The sequence below is a fragment of the Cryptomeria japonica genome, chromosome 11, assembly GCF_030272615.1.
Source record: "Cryptomeria japonica chromosome 11, Sugi_1.0, whole genome shotgun sequence".
In the NCBI taxonomy this organism is placed as follows: domain Eukaryota; kingdom Viridiplantae; phylum Streptophyta; class Pinopsida; order Cupressales; family Cupressaceae; genus Cryptomeria; species Cryptomeria japonica.
In genome coordinates this window covers 618,556,298-618,583,645 of record NC_081415.1, presented here as the reverse complement: position 1 = coordinate 618,583,645, position 27,348 = coordinate 618,556,298, and the positions used below count along the sequence as shown (strand labels likewise).

Genomic DNA, 27,348 nt, shown 5'->3' with positions numbered 1-27,348 from the left:
CAACCAGTTCTCCCGATCTCCAATGATACCCTGATCACCGAAGGCAATTCCATCAGGTCATCGGCAAGACAACCAAACAGCTATCTCGATCATCCAATCTTCTTTGATTTGCTCGATCTCTCTTTTGCTATGGTGTTACTCCCTGGTATATTCATTGCTTGCTAGAAATTTGCCCCTCCATTAATCAAGCAAAAGGACATTCTTTTGTATGAAAATGTCCCCCTTAATTATTAGTAAAATCTTTGTCATGTCCTTGTAATTTAACATCGCCACTTGATTTTAGCCAAAGTATCTATCTAAGAAGAACATAATGAAATTCATTGATAATTTATATTATTTCATTAAATGATGACAAGGGTACTTATTCTTTTTCTATTCTTTATTGAAATTATAGAAATCTAAACATAGTCTAATTTCACCATTCCTCTTATACATTAAAAAATGGTTGATGACCCACATGGAATGCTTCACTAAACGAATGATCCTAGCTACTAAGAGTTCATGCACCTCTTTGAAAATTAAAGATTTTAACGAAGAATTGATCGACCTTAACTTTTGTAAAAAAAAAAAGGAGAAGGTTTACTCAGATAAATATTTGAGATCATCATAACATTACTCAATTACTCAAATATATATATTTAATGCCTATATATTTGATGTTTTACCTAATAGCACATCTTGACTTTTTTATTGTTGCCTAGGTTGCAAGGTTCATACTTACCTCCTTTTGAATTAATAGTCTTCCTCTATTGGCTGATCTGATTGGCATGAAATATCTTTACCACCCTTACCATCCCTTTCGAAATGTTGTTGGTCTTCAAGTTCGCAACCACTTCTTCATCTACCTCAACATCATCCATGTCAGACGCATCTATGATTGATACTCAAACACTCCATAATTTGTTACAAAGTCAATAATATGTTTAATCGACAAAGACTTGAAAATGATAGCCACTGTGACCGACAGATGGATTAAAGGCTAATTTGAGTAAGAATCTCCTCAACCTAGAATGTGTATCTAGAACAGTCCTTCAACACATGTACAATCCTTGACCATTTTTATGAACAATCTGTTGTAGCCAAGATGAAGAATGCCAAACACAATGGATTGTTACGATACTATCCAATTACAATAGTTTACTCTAGAACTTAGCTTAACTGTTTGTAGAGGAGGCATACGAGGTAGTGATGGAGGCCTTACAGGTCGATTGAAGAGGATGTGAGATGAGCGGGCTTCAATTCATTGGGTGGAGTACAGATTGATGATCTCTATACAGTAGAATTTAGAATTTCTTCCTCCAGTAGGATCATTGTCGCTCCCTTGTTGGCTTTGATCCAGGGAACTCTTCACTCTTCTTTGACCTCCATGAATAAGATTGATGAAAGAGACTCTCATTCTAAAATTTAAACTTCCAAAATTACAGGTTTTAGAATACCCATTTTCTTGTTCCTCGAGCCTATATGTGAATGCCCATTTGCAGATGTGAGAGCTCAATACCCGAATTGTTGTCACCAAGATTAAAATCTTGGTTACTAAATAGACTACAATAGTGAATCTGAGATTGTTTTCACTGAAAGCAAAAAGCTTTTTAGGATAATGGATATGAGATTGTTTTCAGATAACACAAAAAAATTAAAGTTGTAATTGTGTTTAGTACAGTTAGGTGCATCTTTCAAGGAATACAAGGTTGTTCAATATTGCTATAAGTCATGTGAATTCATATATAGACCACCAACAACTTAGACTATAAAAGAATCTTTCTTCTTTCTTTCTATTCGTGAGATGAGAAAAAATTATATTTGTAATAATATTATTTGATTTAATGGATAGTGATAAATAAAATAGTCATTTATGATTTTAAAAAGTTGAACCTTGTTCAATTATTGTTTGTCGAGGCTCTCTGGAGTGAATTCTTTAGCTTAAACTTGGTTTAATGGGCAGTGATAAATAAAATAATTAAACTTTTCTTTCTTTTTCTAGATGGAGTATTTTATATCACCCACAAAGAACTTTTAGGTTCCTGATATAGGAGCGCAAGCCTTTAGGTTAAAACCTCTCCAGCTGAGAGCCAAAGATTGAGGAGTATCCATTCCACCAAATTTTCCTAAGGCACAATCCCAACATCATCCCTTATGATGATACGACCTTATGTCCAACAATACTTGATCTATAGTGGTCTCACTCATAGCCATTAAATTTCACCAATAGATCAAAAGCCCATCAACAATTTTTTTCTTTTTGAATTAGAATATCTTTATTTATTTTATTTGTATTTTTTCTACAAAATATTGAATTGATAATAACCACATATTTTGTAGGTTATTTTGAACTAACAATTTTGATTGTGGCAAATCTTTGCATGGGTATATAACATGATGGCTTAGATCAACTTTGACATTCTAAGCATTGATCAATAATGTGACGTTTGGGACCTACTAGTTTCCTTTTTTCATTCACTTTAATCATTGCTTCCTTTGAATTATAATAGAATCTTGCCTACACAACCATAATACCATCATCATTAGACTTCAAAGAATGTGCACTTTTAACAAAATAAAATCACACAGTCAATATGTCCTTAAATACAATAATGCTCATAAAAATGAAAGAATTGTAGAAAACAAAATTATCACATTGTTATAATCTATTATTTTTTTAAATTCCACAATTACCCTATCTACCACCAATGCCAATGTAGCTCATTTAAAAGAGATCTTGTAGGAATACTAGCCACACTGAGGTGAGATCACTCCTTCTTTTGAACTAGGGTTTCAATCTCATGAGACCTACACATCTACACAATTTGTAAAATGAGAAAAATCATGTCTATTTGAAGTACTTTTGTTTTGCAAGATTCTAACTTTAAGGTTACAATTACAAGAAGAAAAAATGATCATGTTTAAAATTGTGGTTTTATAATCTTAGGACAAGTACTCTAATGTGAGTATACAAGATTCTTACCTCAAGAGCATTGACATGTTTCCCTTCTTGACCTCTATAAACCACATAATATGTCTAAGAACTATTATATGATTGACCAAAGACCACAATTTAAAAATAACATTTGAACATCCAACATTGGCTATTAGTAGAGAAATCCATGCCCTTTTGATAGCTCATTCCACAAAAAGTTATTATCTAAATTGATTATAACACAACATAAAATCAACATCCAACCCACTTGTTAGTAGATAAATTCAGGCATATTCGATAGTCCATTCCACAAAAAGTTATGTAACATTATTTCATAACAAAGTATTTACATGTCTTACAAAAATCAATATTTTTTTCTCTTCTTCACGATATTAAGAAATGTGTATCAGCCTTGCATTGTAATAATAGTAATAAAATAATTATATTTTTTAGGTTATATAACACAAAAGTATAGTTTGCAAGGCTCTAGAGGTCAGTTTTATCCCCAAAAAATGTTGAAATGGGACTTAAATAGAGCAACCTAATTGTGACAACATATATCTCTTCAAGATCCTCAACTCCAAAAAAAGAAGGCTTAATTAACTTCCCAAATTAAAATTTTTGGGGAGTCAAGAAGCTAGTGCCCTCCACATTAGAAATGTAAGAGAAATCACTACACATGAGAGAAATGTAAGAGGGAGTTATAACTTTTGACCAACCTATGACACATCATGAGTAATCTTTGAATGGATGTCATGGATTCAAAATAGAGTGCCCAAGGTGCAAGGTGGATTATGATGTGCATATCACAAGTGTAGGGAATGTGATATTTTTAACCCATGGGCTCTATAGGAGTTCATGATCAACCATAGGAACCAAAAATCATCTAGAAGAAAAACACTTATCACACAAAAGAGATCAAGCAAAGATTGTATGCTCTACAACAACTAGAGAAATTTGTATTATTGTACAAAACAATATTGGTGATACAATACTAGAGGTACAATAAAAATGAACGAATGAATCCTTATAAAGGATGAATGAAACCCTAGGTGCAAACCTTAATGCTAAAATTAGGAGAACTAAAGCAATACAAATTAGGAGCTAAATTAGGCTCAACCACATCTAGAACTAATAAAAATGAAAAATCTAGATTATAAAAAGCACCTAAGTTTAGCTTAAGTGAAAAAGCAAGTAAAGGACCTAATTAATAAATAATTAGATAATTGTCCTAAAATTACTCCAACAACCCCCCTTAAGATTAACTTAGGGATAAGATAAAGAGTTAATATGAATGCAAATTGCATGCATGAATGAGTCTCAACAACTAAGCCTGATCAAGCACTCATGTACAAACTAATGCAAAGCCATGAAACTCATGCCAATAAGATCTCTCTAAATGGAGAAAAGGACAAAAACCACATGGGAAAAAAACCCTCTCCAAAAGATAAGAGATGCAATGAAAAAGAAAAGGTACTACATGTGATTAAGATGAAGGAATCCAAATGGCCCCCCGAGTATAGAATTGGTCATAAAAGTACAATGAATATCCTCCCCCAAAAGAGAGATAAAAAAGGAGACAATGTATCTTCCCCCAATGAAGAAGTAGCTCTTGTGCCAATCATGAATACCTCAAGATAGATCATGATCCACTACCTACAAGAAAGAATGACCACGACAACATTGGAGGACTTGTGAGCTTGAATGATAAAGATTTGTTGAAATCTTTTTCCTCTCTAGAAGTAGAAATTTTCAGTTTTGAAATTATTGAAAATCAGCTTATCCCAGCAAGTTTTAAAGATGAAATTTTTCAGACTAACACACAACCAAAATTTGTAGCCTTCAATTTTATAGAAGAAGATGGTAAGAATGATTCTTTGCAAGATTTTAATGAATCTATTCTGGAGTCATTTCACTTTGAAAATACAATGATGTTATTTGAAGGTTTATCTAGTGAGGCTTGTGTTAGAAATAAAACAAAATCTTGCTTTGTTGAAGATTTTTCTGAAAATATGAAAGAAAAAAGAAGCTTTTGAAATGAATCTAGAGCAAGAAAGCAGCCAAGTTGTTAAAGCGTTGCAGTTTCTAGAATTTTCGGAGGTTTTGAAAGACATTTATTTCTATGAAGAGGAAATCATATGTCAGTTTTTGTCATCCATTGAAGGAGAAGGCTCTTTTACAGTAAGCTCAGGTATTGATGCATTTCATGCTTTGGCTATGGATAGGGAGTTTTTCAGATTTGATTGCAATAAAGAAAGATGAAGTTTTTTCAACTAGTGTAGGTCTTATGCTTGATGAAGTCTTTCTTTATTCCAAGCTTGGTATAAATGCTGAAATTCCTTTTAAGAGTGGTGGTTTTAATAGTAGAAATTCTAAAGATGATGCAGCCATTCCTTCAGAAATTTATGACTGATATTATTTGCAATCAAAAATAGAAAAATGCTTGAATAGTACCATGCAGACAGTTCAAGAAAATTCAGAAATTTATGATGAAAGTTGGCTTTTTGAAGATGAGCACATGTAAAGGTTTTTCTTGCACATCATTAATCTGAGAGTTAGCAGTGAAGCAGTCGCCAGATCCTTTGCTACATTTAATGGCTACAATTCATTGCTGAGCAAGGCTCATATTTTTCCCAGCCAGTTAACGGCTTTGCATAGCCATTTTGGAATTGGTTTTGTTGCACCTAGTCTGGGTGCATAAGGGTTTTAATTTCATTTTTCTTATGGTTAGTTTAGTTGGTTTTGGCTTTTCGGTTTTGGCTTGTTAGTTTTCATGTTCCCCTCCACCCCTCTGCAAAGCAATGCTCTTTATTCCTGCAATTTCTTTGACTCTGTTTTCCAATGGATAAGGCACTGGTCTCACCTAGAGATGTTTTGGATTCTCTTCGTCCTTGTAGTCCTCGTCCCCCAGTCAGAGCCAATGTTACCCTCCATATTTTCGCTTGCACTATGTCTCCCGCGCCATCAAAATAAGGAGTGTTTATTCAATCTTACCTTGTATAATTCTTTGTTTTTGTCTTTTTGAAGTTTTTCTTGAACTTGAACCTGTCGGTTGAACCTCTGCAAAGTTCGAGTTTAACTGGAGCGGGTTGTATCGCAACTTTAGTTTTATGAGTGTAAGGTCTTTGTAATTTTTGGTCATTGACCTTGAACTTTGAACCTTCTTTGGTTCAAGGTTCAAGGTTCAAAGGTTCAACGTGCAGCCAAATGTGAAGACAAAGCGATCAATGAAGCATACTATGGGCGTAGTCTATGTTTTTGAACCTTCTGATTGAACCCCGTAGGTTCAAGGTTCAAGGTTCAAAGTTAGGGTTCAAAGTTCAAGGTTCAAAGTTCAAAGTTCAAAGTTCAAAGTTCGAGTTCAAATTTCGGGTGCAAAGTTAGGGTTCAAGTTCAAAGTTCAATGAGTTCGCAGGTTCAATTTCAGAGGTTCAAATTCAAAGTTCGGAGATTCATCAGATTAAACAGATGCAGGTTCAAAGTGTGTGAGTTCAAAATTCAGTGAGTTTAATAATCCGATAACATTGGCATGAGTTGTTCGATGTTTTAAAGAAATAGTATAACATGTTGGTTTACCAAACAAGCTAATAATGGTGATTTGTCTAAGGCTCAATGTAAAGCTTCAATGCAACCTGTAACCACATATTTTCTGAGTTTTTTTTTTTTTTAGACAGAAACATAAGTCTTTGTGCGTGGGGAATAACTTTAAATTCAAAAGTTGGATCTTGATGAATTTTTGGTATGTTTTAGGAAACCTAGCTTTCTAAATCCCCACTAGAGAAATTGTCCAAATTATGTTTGGTTCGTAAGATATGGATAATAGAGTACAGTACTGTCAATGATAGTCACATTAATTGGGAGATACTTGGGTTTTTACTCATACAAACTCAAACACTAAGGAAAGTGGGCAAGTATTTTCACCTATAAGTGAAAAAGTATTCACCAAGGATAGCAAGGGAAAATATGTATTAAAATATTTGGGCTTTTTTTTCCTAAAGGTGAGAATTGTATTCACAGGAATGTTAAGTGAGAAGGAAATAAATAATCTTTTCAAGAATCAATTATAGATAACTGAAAGTCTCTTAAAAAAAAGAGGCTATATATATGTAAGGAAAGAAAAGAGTGAGGATTTCTTTTGGGTCTGTTGTGAAAAAAAAGAGGGCGGCGTAGTTTTCTGGACTATACAGTTTTATTTTTTAGAAGTGTTGAGTCTGTGAGCACACATTTTGGCATTGATGAAATAAAGAAGATTTTGTTGATCTGCGTATCTGTCAATATTTTCTTTTGGTTACCATGTGCTTTGTTTATCTTGTAATTACCTTTCATTGCCTTTTCTATTACATCAAACTATGTATATGCATTTGATTCTGAAACTTTGATTTCAAAAATAATTTGTATGTTGGAAAGAAATTTGTTGTTAGCTCTTTGTCTGGGTATTCTGATCCCCCTTGCCCTTTGAGGCATGAGAGAGACTCGATCAGAGTCCAAGGCATTTTTATTCTATTGAAAAGGGTATTTTCGTGGGTGTGGGTAATTAAACTATGTTTTACTTATCTTCATTCACTTCATTATAAACCTATTATTCGCATCTATGTCATGGCTATGAGCAGATGTTAGTTGCCTTTATTGCTTTCCGGTTAAAAGCATATTCAAAATATATATATTTTTATCCAACGAAGGGAGTTGTACCTTCATATCAAAATTCAGAGAGCACTTGCACTCATCATTGCAAGTGACTCAATTGTTGGTTCTTGTTTTTGTCTTTCAATTTGGGCATTTGGGAGTCATTTTTGAAAGATATTTAAGAAGGACAAATCTATTAACCAACACCTTGAATCTCACACCTTGTCCTCTCAATCCTCTCCTACTTTTTCTTTCAATCCTATCCCTCCATTTTGAAATCAATCTTGGCCCTCCATTTTGGCATGCTCCATTTTATAAATTTATAAATTGGAGTCTCATCTCCTCACAAATCATCCACTTCCCTCATATTCTTATGTTGTCCATTTGAGGATAGAAATCCTCTATCATACCATCCTAATGCCAATACCTTGCTTCATCTAAGACAATCCATCTAATCCTCACTTATCATTTGATCCAATCCCTAGTTGTGTAATGGAGAGAAATCCACAATCCACCTAAGGACCAATCCAATCAAGTGAGGAAGGGGCACATTCTTCACTTCACCGAAGTTCTAATACAAGGAGCGAGAGATCATCTTCATGAAGGTATAATAGTTTTTGGTATATTTTATTATGTGTTTTATGCTTATTTTGATTGAATCTAACCATTTACCCTTGTGTGGATTTTCCCTTGGTTCACACATATCCATTTGATATCACTTCTTGAAAGAAAAGGTGTTGGATAATGAAGTAAATCTTGAGTATGTACCTACAAAGAGCAGATTGCAAATATATTCATGAAGGCGTTGTGTAAAAATACTTTTGTGTATCTCCAGTAGAAGTTAGGGGTATTACCCCTTCCTTGTGTGAACTAATGTACATTTGTATGTGCGTAAGTCCAGTGAGCAGCTTGCATATTTTTATCTAGATTGATGTTTGGGTGCTTCCTCTTAGGGGGAGCAGGAGTAAGTTTCTTAGGGAGAGTGATGCCTGTCTTTGTCCTTGATTTCAAAGGGGGGGAGATCTTGCGAGATTCAGACTGTTGTAGAGTTGAGTAGTGCAGAGATTGTTTTGTGTTTGTTGTTGATGGATGTTGTCATCAATGACAAAGGGGGAGATTGTTGCAAATGTGATGGTGATGATATTGAGTGGTTTTCATTGATGTCAACATAATGGTTGTCATTGATGTTCTTGGTATTTGTGATCCAAATATCTTTGGTTATCGGATATGGTTTTGATCGATGGTATTCATGTATATCTTAGTCTTTTTCTTATTTTTGTTGTTTTAGATAATGGTGTTTGGGTTCGGATTAAGTCTGGAATTCAAAGATGTGTAGTGGCTTGTGGTGTGGCGTGCGTATCATGTGTTGGGTCCGGAATTTGTAATGATTGTAACGTGTTGATCTAATCATTGATATGTGTTGTGGTATGGTCTACTTCTCATTCCTTCCCACCACCAGAATGTTTAGTGTTGACCTATTTTAGATCTCTGTCTTCGTCGACTTGGAAGATCATGCTTCCCAAAAGACAGCATATATATGAGGATGATTTGATTGTGTTTCACAGAGAAAAAGTGTGAAATTGTTTTGAAGATATTTGAGATTGGAAAGGAAAGATCTAACTGTTAGTGATATGTGAGAGTGTGTTGGTTTTGAGGCACTAGAAGCAATCCGGTTTTGCAGATTGTGATACAATGGTGGATTCTTTCTTTCTTTCTTTCTTTCTTTCTTTCTTTGGCAATGAGCCTTTTTTTCTATTTTTTAGGGTATTGAGCCCACCTACAGTGAGCATTCTGGCAGTGAGTCACCCTTGGTAAAAATCACCTTAACCGGTGTTTTATATTAAGAACTAACATTCTTCGTGGTTTTTTTCCTTCTTGGGTTTTCCACATCATATCTGGTGTTCATTGTGTGATTTATTATATGTTTATGTTTTTCATTTTATATATATCTTAGTTAATTTTGTTGGTCTGGATCTGAATGTGAAAAGAATAAAAGTAATTAATATAAAGGTATCAACTGATTCACCCCCCACCCCCCCCACCCTCCTCAGTTGCCCAGTTATTCAACATTTTATATTCTCCCACATAGGAAGGTGTAAAATATAATGACCCCAAATCATCCTCTAAGAGTACCTCTTTGGGTGAAGGGGTATCTTCAATAGGAGATGGTGTATCCATTTGAATTGGAGAAAGAAATGAGGAATTTAAAGGAGAATGAGATCTTGTATCCATTTGTAAAAAAACTTTGTAAGTTCTTATCACCTTAAAAGGTATACATCATGTTGTTGTAAATAAATTTAAGGTTGTAACTCAAAGAGTAGAAGGGACGGCTTGCATAGCATGAATGCATGGTCTGCCTAGAAGAAGGTTATATGTGAGAGTATTGGGCATGACATGGATAGGTGTGGGTAAAATAATAGGACCTACCTTATAGGAATTGTAATTGTACTTAATGGTTGTCTACCAACATTATCAAAACCATAAATAGAGAGAGAATTAGGTTGAATAAGAGAGGCATCCACTTTGATTTGATGCAACAAGTTTATGCTAAAGAAATTAAGACTTGATCCATTGTCAACTAAAGTACATCCTATTCTATCTATCAATTCAACTAGGACCAAACCCTCTTTCATTAAACATTGGAATACAAGCAACAAAGGTGATATGCTTGACTAACTCTTACTCAAAGAGAGTCAAGCAACCTGGGCTCTATTTCTTTGTTGCATGAAAGATTGTTTGATTGATGTAGGTGTAAACTAATTGAGGCCTAAAGTATGCACAAATGAACATTCAAACTAATGAAATAGATTGATAAGAAAACAAAAAGCTACAGAAAAGTACATAACTAGAACAACAATACATAAATGCACCTATGACAGCAAGAAGAGCTCAAAATGTCTGGTCATTGTGGCTATAAACCATAGTCCTAACTAATGTCTTCATGAAAGTGATTGTCATATTTGGTCGTAGAAGCTCCTAAACTACCTTCCCTCAAAGTTACAGACCAAACAAGGAGGTAACTAGCGTTAGGAGCCTTTGGCCAAGACTTTTATGATGAAATTTGTTGGAATCTCTTTGTCTACACTATGCTCCTATACCTGCAATCTGGGTCTAGACCTATATCTGAATCTAGAAACACATAAAAGAGGAGGAAAATGGTGTTGTGGTTATATAGGGGCTTGCTTTGGTCAAGCCCCCGCTTTGGTCATTTCCACCTCCATAGATAGCCAAGTTGGATCCAAAACAAATGTGTGTGATTTGAACCTTAAGTGTGCCTAAGATTGTGACAATAAAATAAGTGCATAAGCATAGCAAGAGCCCTACTCAAGTGTGTTAAATTAAAACCCTAAATGAGACAATCAAAGGTGATGTGTATATCAACTCAAGAGTACATGAATCACTTAAATAAACATAGATCAATTATAGAACTTAAATCTAAAGCTATGATGTAGAAATGCAAGGACAATAAGAAATCATACCAACAATAAGAGAAAGGTACAAGCCAATGATCAGTTAGTGATTCCCTATCATCCACCAATATTCCTTGAAGCTTCCATCATGATGAACAAATGTTGATGAAGATTTGATGTTGTTGATTATTCCTTAGATTTGGAGTCTTTGAGAATCACTTTTAGCAATAATTTCACGACATAAGGATATCATATGTGCTAGATAATAGATAGATATCACAAATGAGGAAGGTAACTTACTTATATATGAGTTACAAGCTTTAATTTGATAAAAGACTGACTTACAATGGTCATGTCCACATTTCAAGACCAGATTCCAACAAATTAATCTCTCAAAAATTTGGCAAAAAAACATCAGCCATTGTTTTTTGAACAATGACTCAACAAAATAGGCTTCACTTCTGTAGGAAGCGAGATGTTACAACCCTAATATTGGATCTGGAAATGTCTTATGGAATAACAACATTTAAGTGGGGAATAAAGTGTGTTAGAGTTTTAAAAATATGATAGGCCGCATTCCCTGCAGTTGACAGTTAAATTCAAGGATAGAAATGGTCATATATGCTTAGGGGAATGGAAAACTAAAGTAAGTGATAGGAGAGAATGAAATTGGACTTATAATTAAAGGAGTACAATTTACGACACTACAATTACAAAGTCCACATGCATTGATCTCTCAAGTTAAAGTGCTCTAACTCCATACAAATTTTATGAGAGCATACTCAAAATTGGCTCAAAGAAAACCCTCAAACCAAAAGATAAGTGTCTTTGGTAGGAGTAATGCGTTCATTTTCTATTTGGATATACTGCTTCAATTAGATTGTATTTATGGTAATAATAGTTCTACTAGCTAAGTTGTCTTTATATAGGCTTTGTAGATCTCATCCAAAGCATCTATCAATATCTATTTTCAACATATGGTGTGCATTGATAGAGAAGGTATGAGGAATACAACTAATATCAAATTTTAATCCTTTTATGAAACCCCTATGTTGGGCATACCACACGTTCTTGATCTTTTATTCAAATGTCTTCACTGGTGATTGAAGAGCCTTGAATGGATATCTATTGTACCCAGATTTGTAGCTACCATGCATCTTAATCCATGAAGCAACATCACTACATGAACAATAGCTAAAATCCAAAGAAAATGAATGACAAATTTAGCCAGAATAATTAAATGTTGAACTTACTTCTTTAACTGCAAATTTTTAGATAGTATGAAAATAAGAACTATATGAACTCAAGTTTTAGATAATATGAAAATAAGAACTTTATGAACTCAAGTTTTAGATAATATGAAAATAAGAACTTTATGAACTCAAGTTTTAGATAATATGGAAATAAAAACTTTATCAACTCAAGCTTAAAAGACAATTCATCTATGTAGAGACAAAGCAAAGCAGGAGAAAGTGGACAGACTTATTTAATACCAATGGTACTATTAATATCCTATGCAAACCTAGTAGAGTTTGAACTTGGCCAATCACCTACCTATATAATGTCACAGCAAGAACAACCAAATGTTTTGAAATCTATTAAACTCAAAATTATTGGATAAGGAGTTATCCACGAACGATATCAAACACCTTTGGAAATCAACAAAACAACAGTAAACTTTACGTCTATAGTCTTGCTTCTTTGTTTAACTCTAAGCACCAATATGTGATCAATTGTTTGATTATTCTTTCCAAACCCCAATTGGCCTTTTATTCCCAATTTCTTGGAATTCACAAATCTAGTAATCAAATCATACAACATTGTAGCACGTAGCTTACTCAACATGTGTCCAACCAGGATGGTTCCATAATGATATGAGATGTCCTTGTAGGTGAGAATGCATGAGAAGCAACCATGTCAGATCAGCCATATGTGTTGCTAAAGGGTTGAAATATGATGATGAAATTCTCATCTTAGGTACATGCAAATCTAGGCATATACCTTACTACCTTGGTTTTTAAGGTTTCTTTTTAAAAAGAAAATATTGGCAAGATCTGATCCGAAGATCAATTTACATTTGGGCTTCTAAAGAAATGTCAATGTTGAAAAAAAAATCTGGATTCTTCTTGCAGCAGTCATAAGCAATGAGATGGCATCGAGAAAATTTCTTTTACATATTTTCTGAAAGATAAAAAAAGCATTTCAGATGCACACTCAACCTACCTGTAATCCTGGACTGCTTATCATCACAAAATACCTATTTTGTACTTTCTTTTATCCTAGTAAGAATAAATTTTGTCATGTGGACAAACTTTCCTCACTTTGATTCACTGCAGTCATGATAGGTTACAAATCATTCTTGAACTTTTAACAGTGCCAATTGACCGGAGAGTCTATATAGCCCTTAATCATCCTGATCTTGAACACCCCAGCAATCATTGAACTTTGCTTCATGAAGTATCACACATTTTTTATATTGACCACTTACAGAAAAGAAAACAATAAATTGTAAAGAATATCAGCACTCAATGACTAAGCCCCCCACAAAAACAGCTTATTACTTTTTAGTACTTGAGATGCAAAATGTTCTACACAGTTTTTCCCAAAATCTTTTTATCTAGTATTATAGACTGCAAAAAAATTATGATCTTAACAGAGAAACAGGCATTCAATTTCTACTATCCAGAAAACCACCACAGAATAAATCTTTTGCACAGCTTTTTCCAAAAGCATTTTACTTAAAATCATGGAGTGCAAAGACCTAATGTTCTTAATAGAGAAACAGAATAGTCACTTGCATTCAATGTCTCTTTGGTTCAAACTTCTTTTCTGAGAAGATTAGAAGATATCCTAAATGAACTTGAAAGATCACAGAGATTCAAATTAAAGATTCTGATCTGTGTAAGATCATTTATAATTATTTGCTTGCAAATAGTTGTTACATATTAACTGATCAGCCTTAGTAGCAAATGCATGGATTACTTTAGAAACTAAACTCCAAATCTTGCAATACAACATGCCATTCCAGTCAGCTTCACGTTAAAAAATCCTTGGATAAAGGGAATGGATAACAAGCTATACACTTCAATTGTATTACAGTATATGGAATCTGCTTTTACTTTTGTTCTATTTTAATCAAATAAAGGAATATAGAAATATGTTCTTTATGTAAATGAACTTCAAAATTGGAGCATGGAGCTATGGTGTTAACATGCTCATTACAAAAATGAAGTTCACAATGAAGCAGTACTTTTTAGTGAGTTTTTACATTGGATCTACTTCCTACTTGTTCTGTGTCAATCTCCAACAAAGCATGGCCTACATATCTGCTTTAATAAAATAAAGCTTCAAGTTTGAGAACATCATGAATTAAAAACCCTAAATATCCAATGAAATGATCATACAAATAGTTATTGAAATTTCCCCAGTAGCATGGCATTTTTCTCATTCTGTTAATTTCAAATCAAAGTTCTAATTAGAAGGAAAACCAAAGTGTGTAAACAGGAACCACAATTAAATATGGAACCACTACAGATGAAAGATGATACTCATACATATTGCAGATAAATGTCTATCACGTCTCACGCTCAATTTGCACAGTGATGTGACTAATGTTGTGCTCGCTCTCAATATAGGTCTTTACCCTATGGAGAACCATTTCAGCATTTGCATCTGATTGAATCCTCACATGGCATGCAAGTAAGACTTTTCCAACTGTAATAGCCCAAATATGTAGTTCATGCACTGTTAAAACACCAGGAATTGAACACAACCCTTCTTCAAGTTCTGTAGCATCTATCTCACGAGGTGTACTCTCCATCAAAACCTCCAATGCACTTCTCAACATCTTTATAGTGGTTCCCAGTACAACTAATGAGAAAAATAGAGTACATATTAAATCAATAATGTGCAATTTAGGATATATCCAAATGATTGCTCCTCCAATCATGACACCGATGCTTTGAATCAAATCCCCCAACACATGAATATAGGCACCCTGAACGTTTATATTGAACCCTTTATGAACCTTGTTTCCCTCTGGCTGTCTTTCATCTGTAGCAGATGAATGGACATCATGATCATGAACATTATGATCATGAACATCATGATCATGAACATCATGAACTGAATGCTCGTCCCTTTCTACATCAAGAAGCAAAGGTTTGGACAGTCCTGTTTTGTCATGATGACCATGTTCATGAACACCACCTCTTTGGACATCTTTGTGCTTATGGGCATGTTCATGAGCATGCTTAACTTTATGACTATGGCCATGTTGATGGCTGTGCTTAACCTTCTCAACATGATCATGCCCATGATCATGGGAGTGCCCTTTACTGTGACTGTGACTGTGACCATCACCATGATCATGATCATGGCCATGACCAAGCAAGAAAATCATGATAATATTTACAACAAGTCCAATTGTAGCAATAATAAACATAAGGGCACCATTAACAGAAACTGTATCGTGACGCAACCTGTCAATAGCACTCCAGATAAGAACCCCTGTGAGAAGCCAAATGAGTTGAATTGACACAAGTGCCCCTAAAATCTCAATTCGATGAAAGCCATATGACTGGCGAGGTGTTGCTTCCCAGCTCGATGCCCATATTGAAAACAGAGATATTGCAAACCCTGCAACATCTGTTAGTAAATGAGCAGCATCAGTCATAACTGCCAGGCTGTTTGCTTTGATTCCTCCCACCATTTCCACAGTCATAAAGATCACACAGAATATCACAGCTGTTGCAAGCTTTCTAATTGAATCTTTCCTCGTCTTCTCATCTGCAGCACGGTTACTTATATCTGCAAAACCACAACCTGTGCCACAATTCATAGTGCCCAGGAATGAAGCTGTTTCAATTATCACATCACTTCCTTCACTCTGCTCATGCACAGATTCCGAGTAGATACTTGTCATCTGAGAAACACCATAAAAGGGTCAGCCCAAAACATAAATCTCAAAAACTAACAAAATGAAGATTTTGATTATTATTTAATATCATTGTCACTGCCACATCTCAGATTCAGTGTAGAACTAGGAAAACCGAAGAATAGGGTAAGAAGAGTCCAGCACAGCCCTTGGGCCCTGTTCTTTTCTATTTTTATAAGAAAAACATATCCAAATGAAACAACCCTGGCCACGGCAGATTACATGCGACAAAAATTAATTCAAACCTAACCATGCAAACCTTCATGAGGAACACAATAGCTGAAACTATTAACATTTTATTGCTTGCATGGATGAGATGATTCCTTTGTTGTATATGTGTAATCCCCAGATCATCAATATAACATGCCCTTCAACAACAACTACAAGTGCATACAAAGAAAACCGTTCCTGGGCCAAGCTTTCAACCTTTGTATCCTAAAATATCTGAGTCAGTGTGTTAGCCTTGAGACCCACAAGCTCAAAATCTGAAGACCCTCACAATACCCAAACCTCTGCTATCAGTTGCAGAATTACAATACAGCAAATTTACAAAGCAATAACTGATCTACCCTTTCTGGCATCAGTTTTGCTCAGCCAACATTGTCAGGAGCAATCACTTGACACTAGATCCTAACGAGTCAAACTTAAGAAGCGACTCTCTGGTTTCTTGCAGATATATATGATTCTTGTTCCAATTAAATATAAGCCTAACTTATAAGATACTGAATAAAATCTGATATGCTCTAAAATTTCAGAAATTAGATTAGACTACAAACTTCTATGGTGGTGTTTGATGCAAACCAAATCACTGATAGAAGATTTTTAAAAAGAGTACAAATTTTGCTGCTAATCCAGGACGACATATGAGCTACCCATTCATTTTTTCAATCAGATAGAAGATTTTTTACTATGGAATCAATCTCATGCACACATATTAAGCTTATTTGATTTGGGGCAAGGATTTTTTTCAGAAGTTCACTGGAAGAAATTTTTAGAAAGATCATATGAAGGCCGAGCTTGCAAATCCCCAACCAATCAAACAAAGAAACATGTGAAAATTTTACTCAAATACAAAGTAAAAACTATAGGCCAGGAAGAAGCAGAAGCCATCCTAGACCAGGGAGTCCAGTACCATCCATGCTCATTTCCAGCATATCCATCAATACCCATCATATTTTAAAACACTACATAAACAGAGAAATTGGAATGGCATGAAATATTGGTCTGAACTCTGAAGATTATGGCAACAGAAATCAGGGGAAAACGACTTACAGGGGAGTCTTATCTAACCTTAAAATCTCAACAAAGCTTTGAATCTGAACTTTTTAGAAATTAAGAGCCTACAGCAAGTTTGCAGTGCATTTAATTACCTTGTCCTGTTTAGTCCTTTTCTGTAGCCGTGATATAAATGCACCTGAATTTTTGGCTTCGAAATGTCTGTTACATCGATAGGAATTACATACCTAATAACTAGTCTTCTCTCAGTCGTCAAGGTAACCAGAGAACCTTGCAGTGACGATAAGAATGTCCTAATCACGCGAAGTGCATGTTAAGGAATTAATTTAATTTAGCTTTAAATTTATATTTAAGGGAAAAAAATATAAAGGTTTCTGCTGATTATAGTAGGTAGGTTAAATTGTGAGCAGTCAATGGAACTTTGATTTGTTGGTGAAGTGGAATGATTCTTAAACAGTTTATTAAAAATCAAGACTTGTTCCAATGCAAGATTCCGACATCATGATATAGAATCATTTAGATTATAATATAAATCATGTTTTTTTTCATTTTTGATGATGACTCATTCATTGATTTGTACATTTAAATTTAAAACCATTCATATACTCACTATTTAAGTCTACTTTAAAAAATATGAAATATTTATATTGATGCATAGAGAATATTATTTGTAAATTATATATTATAATAATTCTATTGTTTTAAGTGCATATTGTATGAATCAAAAAATTATAAATAATTAACTTTATTTTAAATAATTTATAATATGGAGATTTTAGATTATTGTTATAAAAAAATAATGTAAGTCATTTTTTTTTTCATTTTGATGATGGATTATTGAGTTGACTTTAAATGTTGATTTGAAAAACATATGCATTTAGATTTAAAAGCATTCATATACTCTTATTTATGTTCATTTAAAAAATATTAAATATAAAATATTGATAATGATGCTTAGAGAATGTTAATTAAAAAAAAATTAAATAACATTAAATACATGGATGATGTTTGATGGCCACATACTCACAAACACATCTATGACTACTCTTTTGGACATTGCCAAAGGCATGCTTAGAATTTGACTCATGTTGTTTGATGGCCACATAGTCTCAAACACTTGTTTGACTTCTCTTTTGGAGATTGCCCAAGGCATGCTTAGATTTTGACACATGTTGTTTGACGGCCACATACTCAAAAACACATCTTTGACTACTATTTTGGACATTGTCCAAGGCATGCTTAGAATTTGACTAATGTTGTTTGATGGCCACATACTCACAAACACATCTTTGACTACTCTTTTGGACATTGTCCAAGGCATGCTTAGAATTTGACTCATGTTGTTTGATGACTACATTCTCACAAAAACATATTTGACTACTCTTTTAGACATTGTCCAAGGTTATATGCTTAGAATTTGGCTCATGTCTATTATGGTATTCACCCAAATAATGTTGGATAGACACATACTCACAAACACATCTTGACTAGTGTTTTGGATATTGTCCAAGGCATTCTTAGAATTTGATTCATGTCTATTTTGGTATTAACTTTGAGAAAACATGCTGATATAATTTATTAGTTCTCCCTTTTTCATTCAAAATATACCATTTAAATGTATTTAAAACTCTTAAGAATAAGGTAAACAAATGTTGTGATCTTATTAAGAGGTTACACTCAAAACTTATTATCAATTAGTACATGTAATCAACCCATCAAATATAACGTGGAGAAGCATTAATTAAATATAAAAATTATATAACACCAAATTCATGTGAAAAATCCTTTTGAGAAAAAAAAAATCGCACCAAAGAGATATTGAGCTAAAGATTAATAGAGACCATGAAAAATAGTATGGGGTATAAAGAGATCTTGCTAGAAATAGAAAATCCAAAAATATGCTCTTCTCTTTGAAAATGGCGATGGCTAAAAATAACACAAGTTATTTTTGCACAAACTAAAATTATACTTCTAGCAAGTAACTCTAAATGAATTTAATGATTGTGTAGCTTTTTCACTAATCATGTTTAACCTTCGGGAAAACCTTGAACTAACTATTCTTTCATCCTTTCTTTATATAGGTGTGTTCCTACTAGATGATGTAAGAGCATCCAAGCTCACAAGCAATCCCGCATCACCAAAAAAAAAATTATGTTGAAGTTTTTCATTTTTTTAGTGTAGGTTGGGCTTCAAGAGAATCTTGTGGAGTGTTATAAGTAAACAAAAGGAAAGGAGAAGAAATAAGAAGATAAGAATGACAATGCAGTTGAAGCATGTCTTTTGGAAGGCATTGAAGAGGTGAAAAAATAAGTTGCAGTAGAGGATGATAAGATGTATGCAAATAAGAAGGATAATTTTGATGTAGTAGCGGATGTGTGTCCTTCAGAGGCTATGAGAGCATTAGAAGATAAAAATGTTGTAGTTGAGAGTAAAAAGAGAAAAGCCATGCAACATAATAGCTAGAGAAAAATAGAGGTCATTATTAATATTTTCCATTTTTATGATGAAGATAAAGAAGTAATGTTGATTTGTATTTTGATGAAATGTTGAAAGTGAAAGAATAGATGGGTGTGAAAGTAGTGGTGAAGGTAGAAGAATTAAATGTAGAGGAGAAGATAGAAAATTTTCATTACCATGTAATTGCTAGTGTGGATTTATATGCAGGGGTGGGGAATAGTGTGTATGTTATATAAAGATATCTGTGGAGGTGGCTTGATTGTGGTGGATTAAATCCCATGAAAAAAAAGAGGATTACAGAGTAGATATATTGGAGAAGAGTGACAAATGTTTGGGCTAGGTGTTGGAAGAGGCGAAGGAAGAAGGATTTTATGAGCCTAATGCAATGGAGTTTGCTATAGGTTGTTCACAACTTGAAATGATAGTTCTACTATCCAACTCCTTTTTGTGAGCACATACTCACAAACTTCTTAACTTGTGTGTCTAATGCAGGAGCATCTAAGCTCATAAACCATCCTACGTCACCAAAAAATAAATTATGTTCATTTTTTAAATTTTTTGGTGTAGGTTGGGCTTCAAGAGAATCTTGTAGAGTGTTATAAGCTTTCATAAAGAAAGTAACCTTTGGCATTTCATTTTTGTCTTATTTTTCCAATTTAGGTGCTAAAATTGAGGGGAAAACTAGTGATTTTGGAAAAAATAATTAATAACTCTTCAATTACCAAAGAAGCATGACTTGGTTTATTATTATATTCATTTTACAAAGGAAATTATAGCATTAAGGCATTGTATATGGTTCAACAACATTGACAACACATTTTGGAAGAAAAACTATGTTTTCATTTCATTCGTTTTGAAGGAATTTCAAAGGTCAAGTCATGGGAAATGAAAGAGCGGATCTATTGCCTCCTTCTAGTACTTCACAAAGGTTTTTAACTCTATAAAATGAATCCTCAAGTAGTGGAAAAACTTAGGGACATTAAAGTAAACAAAAAGAGTGAAAAAGTAAAATAATTTAAAGGGTGCAATGGAGACTGTGCAAAATCAAGTTAGGGATCACTTGAAGATAATGAAAAACAAGTACAAAGGATAGGTAGATAAAAAATGAAGGCGTAAGGAATTTTTAGTTAGGGATGAAGTTTTAATATATCTTAGAGAAGAAAGATCTCCAATAGGCACATATAACAAGTTAAAGATGAGGAAGCTTTGTCCATGTAAGATTGTCAAGAAGTTTGATTCAAGGAACACCTATGAGGTTGAGTTACCAATAGAACTTGGTATGTTACTTATATTCAACATCACAAATTTTCATTAATACCATGAAGGGAAATCAAACAATGACATCAAAAAAGTTTCCTTAGAAGAATAGCTACTGCAACAACCATAGGATCAAATAAAGCATATTTTGGATAGTAGAATTGGGTGCATCACTAGAAACAAGTAGTATGAAGAATAATTGGTTGAGTGGAAAGGAAGATTAATAGAAGACTTGTCATGGATCTCACAAGATAAGGTACATAGAAATATTTGGTTAAGCCAAAGTAAGTATATAGATACTATTTTGTAGTGGTATATATATTGATACTATTTTGTAGTGGTATATAGTATGCAAAACAAGTCAGTATTTCATTTCATATTGGCATTAAGATTTATTTAGATATGCATCCCAAATCAAATGATAATTTTTGAGTTTATTTATAGTACGTCCTATAGTAGTGTTGTTGGTAGCTTGAGGTATGCAATGATTTACACTAGACCAAATATGCCCAGGTATTGAGAATTAAATGAGTATGTTTATGTCTAGCCTTGGTAAGGAGCAATCAACTCAAGTTAAGATAGTTTTATATATTTTGTATAGAAATTTTAATTATCATTTATGTTATCATAATATTGATGGTATGGATAAGACATTGGATATATAGGATTTTATTGATGTAGATTGAGTAGGTTGTATAGATAGTTGAAGGTCCACTAGTGGCTATGTGTTTTCTTTTTTTGGCAATGCAATAAGCTAGATGAGTACAAGGTGGTCCATGAATAATTATTCTAGCAACAAAGTTAAGTATATGGCTACTACATATGATTGTAAAGATGCTACATAGACTTTGTGCAAAGATTGGTTTTTATTACAAGGTGGTTAGAACCAACTATGCTAGTTAGAGTGAAATTCCCATGTACTATGCTTTTACTAGAAACATTTTTATTTTTAATATCACTATGCATGTGAGATGGGGAAGAATGGTAATGTTACTACTTATTAAGTTGCCATTAGTTTTATATCCAAAGTCATTCTTGTTGGTGTAAATAAATATTCATTTTGGATATTATTACACTTACTTAAGTTAACTTAGGATAATGCATCTCTTCGTAGTTTGGACTTGAGACACTTAGGGATAGAGCTTGTAGGAGAAATTCCACCTTTTGTGGTCTTATTTTGCTATTACACTCCACATTCGGTGGGTCATCCACCTCTTGTGGAATATTATATTATTTCTCCTACCTACCCTTAGTATTTCTTACCTACCCTTGATCCTCATTGAGCCACATGTCATATTTGTGTGCTCATACATCCATATGGCCTTGCTTATATAAGCAGGCTTCTATTCATTGTATTGGTTAATCCAGTTGATCATTTGTATATTGATGAGAATACAGTTTGTTCTTGTCATTCTATTGTCTCTTTTATGCTTTTCATTGTGCCCTTGATCTTGGCAAAATCCTACATGGTATCAGAGCTATTGGGGCTTCATTGATCGGTTTTTGGAGACATCGTGGAAGGCTTCTATTTTCGGATTTGGGGATCTTCATTTTTTGGGGGCGTCATACAATGATTTGGACATCACTGTTGAATCCGGGAGGCTGTTTCCATAAATTTCGACTATAAAGTCGACCTATTTTGGTGAGAAAATTTTTTTCCCCATTTTGGCTAATGTCGTACGGATTTCGAAATTTTTTATTTTTATTTTTTAATTTTTTTTTCAAAAAAAAAAATTTCAAAAAATTTCAAAAAAAAAATTATAAAAAAAGAGTTTTTTGGGGGTCCGCAAACCCCCCGTACCCTTTCTGCCCGCAGGTCACAACGCCATACTCTGTCGCGTCGCCGGCGGACACTGTCGCAGGTGTACCCGTCGACGCCCGTGCAGGTCCTCCCGCCGCCGCCCGCACCGAGATCCGCCGTCGAGACCCACCGGCTCGATCGCCATCGACGCCTGCAGGTTCCCAGCGCCTCCCCCGCCCACCGGCTCCGGCAGCTCCCGTCCTCCCTGCTCCCGGCCACCGCCAGTCCCTCCGCTCCAGCCACCTCCTCCGTCGGCGACCACCTAACCCAGGTGGTAACCACGTCCGCCACGTGGCAAGCGGCCACTGGCCCGCGAGAAAATAATCATCTGCACTGCCACGTCATATACGTACAGTCTGTACTGCACAATCACTACGCCACACAGTCTTTCGTATAGTGCCACGTCATCCATATGGTCTGCACAGTCACTTGCTCAGTCAGCAGTCCATACAGTACGGACGCCCAGTCAGCAGTGAGGCGAAGTTTTTGTGACGATCATGCGACCGTCAAATTTAACATAGTGACTTGCTGACGTCAGCGCCACATCAGCACTTTTTGAAAAATTTCTGACCCCTCTCCATTGGGCTTTTCAGTTTTGCAGTCCAACTTTGGAAGGCCATATCTTGCTCATTTTTGCTCCTTTTTTGGTGCAATTTTTTTTGAAATGGGCTAAAATTTTGTGATCTTCGCAGTGGTGTGGTTATTTTTTGATTTTGGTGCACATTTTTTTTGGAATTTTTGGATTCTCTCAGCTGTACCTATCCAATCCTCAATTCTGCAACTTCAAAGGCCTCGTTTGAGCTCATACGACCTCCTTTTCAGGTGTCATTTTTTTTTAAAGTGCTTATTTTTTCGTCTACTTTTAGAATCTATGATCAGATTTCAGAGATTTTGAGTGAAAATTGTACTTTCAGATATTGGTCTTATTTGGCCTATAAGGTACTTGTAAATTGCTTGGATCTTAGTTAGATCTCTTGCATTATCAGTTTGAGACTCTTTTGGCCTTATTGAGGCAGTTGTAACATTGTAAATTAGAAGTCCACTTTGCCATCTTTTGCAAGTGGCCCATTGTATATGCACTACTTATAAAGTGCCAAATCATCACATTTGGGGGGGGGGTTCTTTGATTGAGTGAATTTGGGGGGGTGTCTTGTGTGATTGTGCCTCTCTTTGTGCTCTTTCCATTCTTGTTGCAATGATTCCTAATAAGTTTCCACCATTAACTCCACATAATTATGCATCATGGAAAATTAAAGTATGGAGTAAACTAATGGAAAAGGGTCTCACACACTACATAGATGGAACAATAACAGCACCACCTGATCCTAAGGCTGATCCAATTGCTCAATTAGAATGGCTCACAAAGAATTGCATGGCTCTTGGAACCTTACGCAAGTATGTATCAGATGACCTCATTTTTCACATTGAGAAGTGTAAAACAATCAAAGAGGCTTGGGATATGTTTCAAAAATTGTATGGACAAGTTGATGAAATCAGAGGCTATCAGATTGACAATGAGCTCACCAACTTAGATCCCAAGAGTTTTGATACAATCCAAGATTATGTCACCAAAGCAAATGAGCTAAGAGCAAAGCTTAAGGATTGTGGAATTGACAAAAAGGATGCTCAATTGATATTCAACTTGTTGGACAAGCTTGCACCAGAATATGCAGCATTTGTATCTAGCTTCCAAACTCATCGTTTGACAGTGGGGCGTTCTTATGTTATGCCTTCATTTGATGCTTTCATAGAAATGTTGATATTGGAACAATCTAAGTTGTTGAACATGGGGTTTCTCAAGTCTTCAAAGTCCAAGGCTTTGGTAGCAAATCAAGGAAATCAAGGAAGTCAAGGAAAAGATTCCAACAAGAAGAAGAAGCAATCCAAGTCTAAGCCACACTAGGAAAAAGGACAATCATCCTCTCCATCACAAGGCGATTTTTCATCCTCTTCCAAGAAGGGGACACCACCTAAGAAGGATAAACCAACTTCTGCATATTGCAAAAAGTATGGTCATGATGAGCATCGATGCCATGCAAAGCAAGTTGATGAGTTAACCAATCTTCTCAAGAAAAACAACATCAACTTGCCATCCGCCTACACAAAGAAGGATTCAACTCCTTCCTCTTCCTTACAGTCTAAGGGAAAAGGGCAAGCATTTATGGCTACAACAGGTTCTTCACAACAATGGATACTTGACTCGGGTGCCTCATATCACATGGGTTCTACAAAGGAGCAGTTTTCTTCATTGGAGCCATGTAAGGTACCTCATATTTACATAGGTGATGACACACAAGGAGAGGTTGAAGGGAAAGGTTCAGTTGACATGGATGATGGAACATTTGAGAATGTTCTCTATGTTCCTAACTTGTCTACCAACCTTCTCTCCATCTACCAAATCACTCACTATGGGAATGGGAAAAAGGTTGAGTTTACACCAGATTCAGTTGTGGTAAACGAACTTGATAATGATGCCTTGGTAGCAGTGGGACAAGTCAATGACAACTCAAGGCTTTATTCATTCTCCCACTTTGTGCCAAGTTCACCTTCTAGGGCCTTGCTTACTCATTCAAATTCAGAAACTAAGCTATGGCATGAGCGGTTTGGTCACCTCAACTACCGCTATCTTCAGCAGCTCGGCACTAAAGACATGGTCATAGGTCTACCTCGAATCAGTTTTTCAGAAGGTGTATGTTCAGGTTGTTCCATGGGCAAGCATCCCGAAGAGAAGTTTGATAAAGGGAAAACTTGGAGAGCTTTGGAAGTTCTTCAACTTGTTCACAGTGATGTAGCAGGTCCATTTCCAGCACCTTCATTCAGTAAGGCCCGCTATGTTCTTACCTTCATTGATGACTACTCCCACTTCACTTGGATCTACTTTCTCAATCATAAGAGTGAAGTATTTGACAGATTTCAGGACTTCAAGACTCATGTGGAGAAGCAATCAGGGAAAGTGGTCAAGATCCTTCGCACAGATAATGGAAGGGAATATGTGAACAAGAGACTTGAGGATTTTTGTACATTTGAGGGGATTGATCTTCAGCATTCTGTTGCATACACTCCACAGCAGAACAGGGTTGCAGAACGCAAGAATAGAACTCTCAAAGAAATGGCTAGCTGTATGATTCATGCACGTTCTCTTGATCCCGCCTTTTGGGCAGAGGCTATCAGTTGTGCCACACACATCCAGAATCGGATTCCTCACAAAGCTTTGCAAGGTATTACTTCAGGCTGGTAGGAAACCAATTGTGAGACATTTCAGAGTCTTTGGGTGTCCAGCATGGGCTCGCATACCTCCACAGAAACGCAAGGCATTGGAACCTCAGAGTCAGCCTTGCATATTTGTTGGATATCCTGAGGGTGTTAAGGCATACAGATTGATGGATCCAGAGACACATGAGGTATTCATCGAGAGGAGTGTTCACTTTGAGGAAAGCTCTCCTAGCTTAGCCTCTCTACCTCCTCCACCTTCCTCCATTGTGGATAGTGATGTTAGTGATTCCGATGATGAGATTCCCTCAACTCCGACTCGTAGGGTTACACCTTCGCAGGGTCCACTTGCAGTTGAGGAGCCTCGTTCTCCACCTCCACCTAGACCTCGTTGGGCTCGACAGACACTTGAGTCCACAGGTTCTCTTGTTGGGGATCCTTCAGATACACGGAGAACTCGATCACAACATTAGGATCTTCCACATGCATTCATTGCTACCGCTTCCGATCCACAGACATTTAGGGAAGCATCAGGGGTTCCTGAGTGGGACCAAGCTATGGAGGAAGAGTATAGTTCCTTGATGAGGAACAACACATGGGATTTAGTCCATCTCCCTAAGGGGAGAAAGATGGTTCGATGTAAGTGGATCTATCGAACCAAGTTTGCAGCGGATGGTAGTGTGGATAAGTATAAGGCTCGACTTGTTGCAAAAGGTTTCTTGCAGGTTGCAAGTGTTGACTATACTGAGACCTTTGCACCCGTAGCCAAGATGAACTCCATTCGTTTGACACTTGTTATTGCTGCAGCTCATAGTTGGGTTGTACATTAGATGGATGTGAAGAGTGCTTTTCTTCATGGTGATCTTGATGAGGAGATTTATATGGAGCAGCCACAGGGTTTCATCAAGGATACTTCCTTGATTTGCAGACTAAGGAAATCTCTCTATGGCCTTAAGTAGGCCCCCAGGGCTTGGTATGCCAAGATGGATTCCTTTCTTCTCTCCGCAAGGTTCACCAAGTGTCATTCTGATCCGAATGTCTACATTTTGCGACAGGATGACTCTCACTTGATACTTGTGCTCTATGTTGATGACTTGACCATTACAGGGAGTACTTCATCCATTATTAGCAAGGTCAAATCCGCTTTGCATGACAGATTTGCTATGACTGACTTGGGTCTTTTGCACTACTTTCTCGGGATAGAGATTTCACAGTCACCTTCCGGGATTACACTATCACAGCCCAAGTATGCTCTTGATCTACTTGCACGCTTTCATATGGCTAATTGTAAGCCTGCCCCGACTCCCTTTCTTTCAGGAGTCAAGCTTGAGGCTCAGTGTTCTTCTCCACCAGTTGATGCCACTATGTATCGTCAGCTTGTGGGTAGTCTCATCTACTTGACTCATACACGCCCTGATATTTCATTTGCAGTTGGCATGGTTTCCCGCTTCATGCAGGATCCACATGAGCTTCATTGGAAAGCCGCCAAACACATCCTTCATTA

General features: G+C 35.6%; 1 protein-coding gene across 3 annotated transcripts; it reads right to left on the bottom strand.

The window, feature by feature from the left end:
• Positions 1-14,312: 14,312 nt before the first annotated feature.
• Positions 14,313-17,441, bottom strand: LOC131063133 (metal tolerance protein A1). Of its 3 annotated transcripts, none has more exons than XM_057996898.2 (2): positions 17,254-17,441; positions 14,313-15,871 (listed from the first exon to the last, which is right to left on the bottom strand). In XM_057996898.2, exon 2 carries the CDS (start codon positions 15,869-15,871, stop codon positions 14,522-14,524), a length of 1,350 nt encoding a protein of 449 aa, XP_057852881.2. In that variant the 5' UTR covers positions 17,254-17,441; the 3' UTR covers positions 14,313-14,521. The 3 variants fall into 3 exon arrangements, with proteins under 3 accessions (XP_057852881.2, XP_057852882.2, XP_057852883.2); XM_057996899.2 differs by having other exon boundaries at positions 17,156-17,261; XM_057996900.2 differs by having other exon boundaries at positions 17,174-17,260.
• Positions 17,442-27,348: the final 9,907 nt, after the last annotated feature.

Bases quoted from the DNA above. Each gene is read 5' to 3' on its own strand.
- LOC131063133 (XM_057996898.2), bottom strand. From the start codon at position 15,871: ATGACAAGTATCTACTCGGAATCTGTGCATGAGCAGAGTGAAGGAAGT.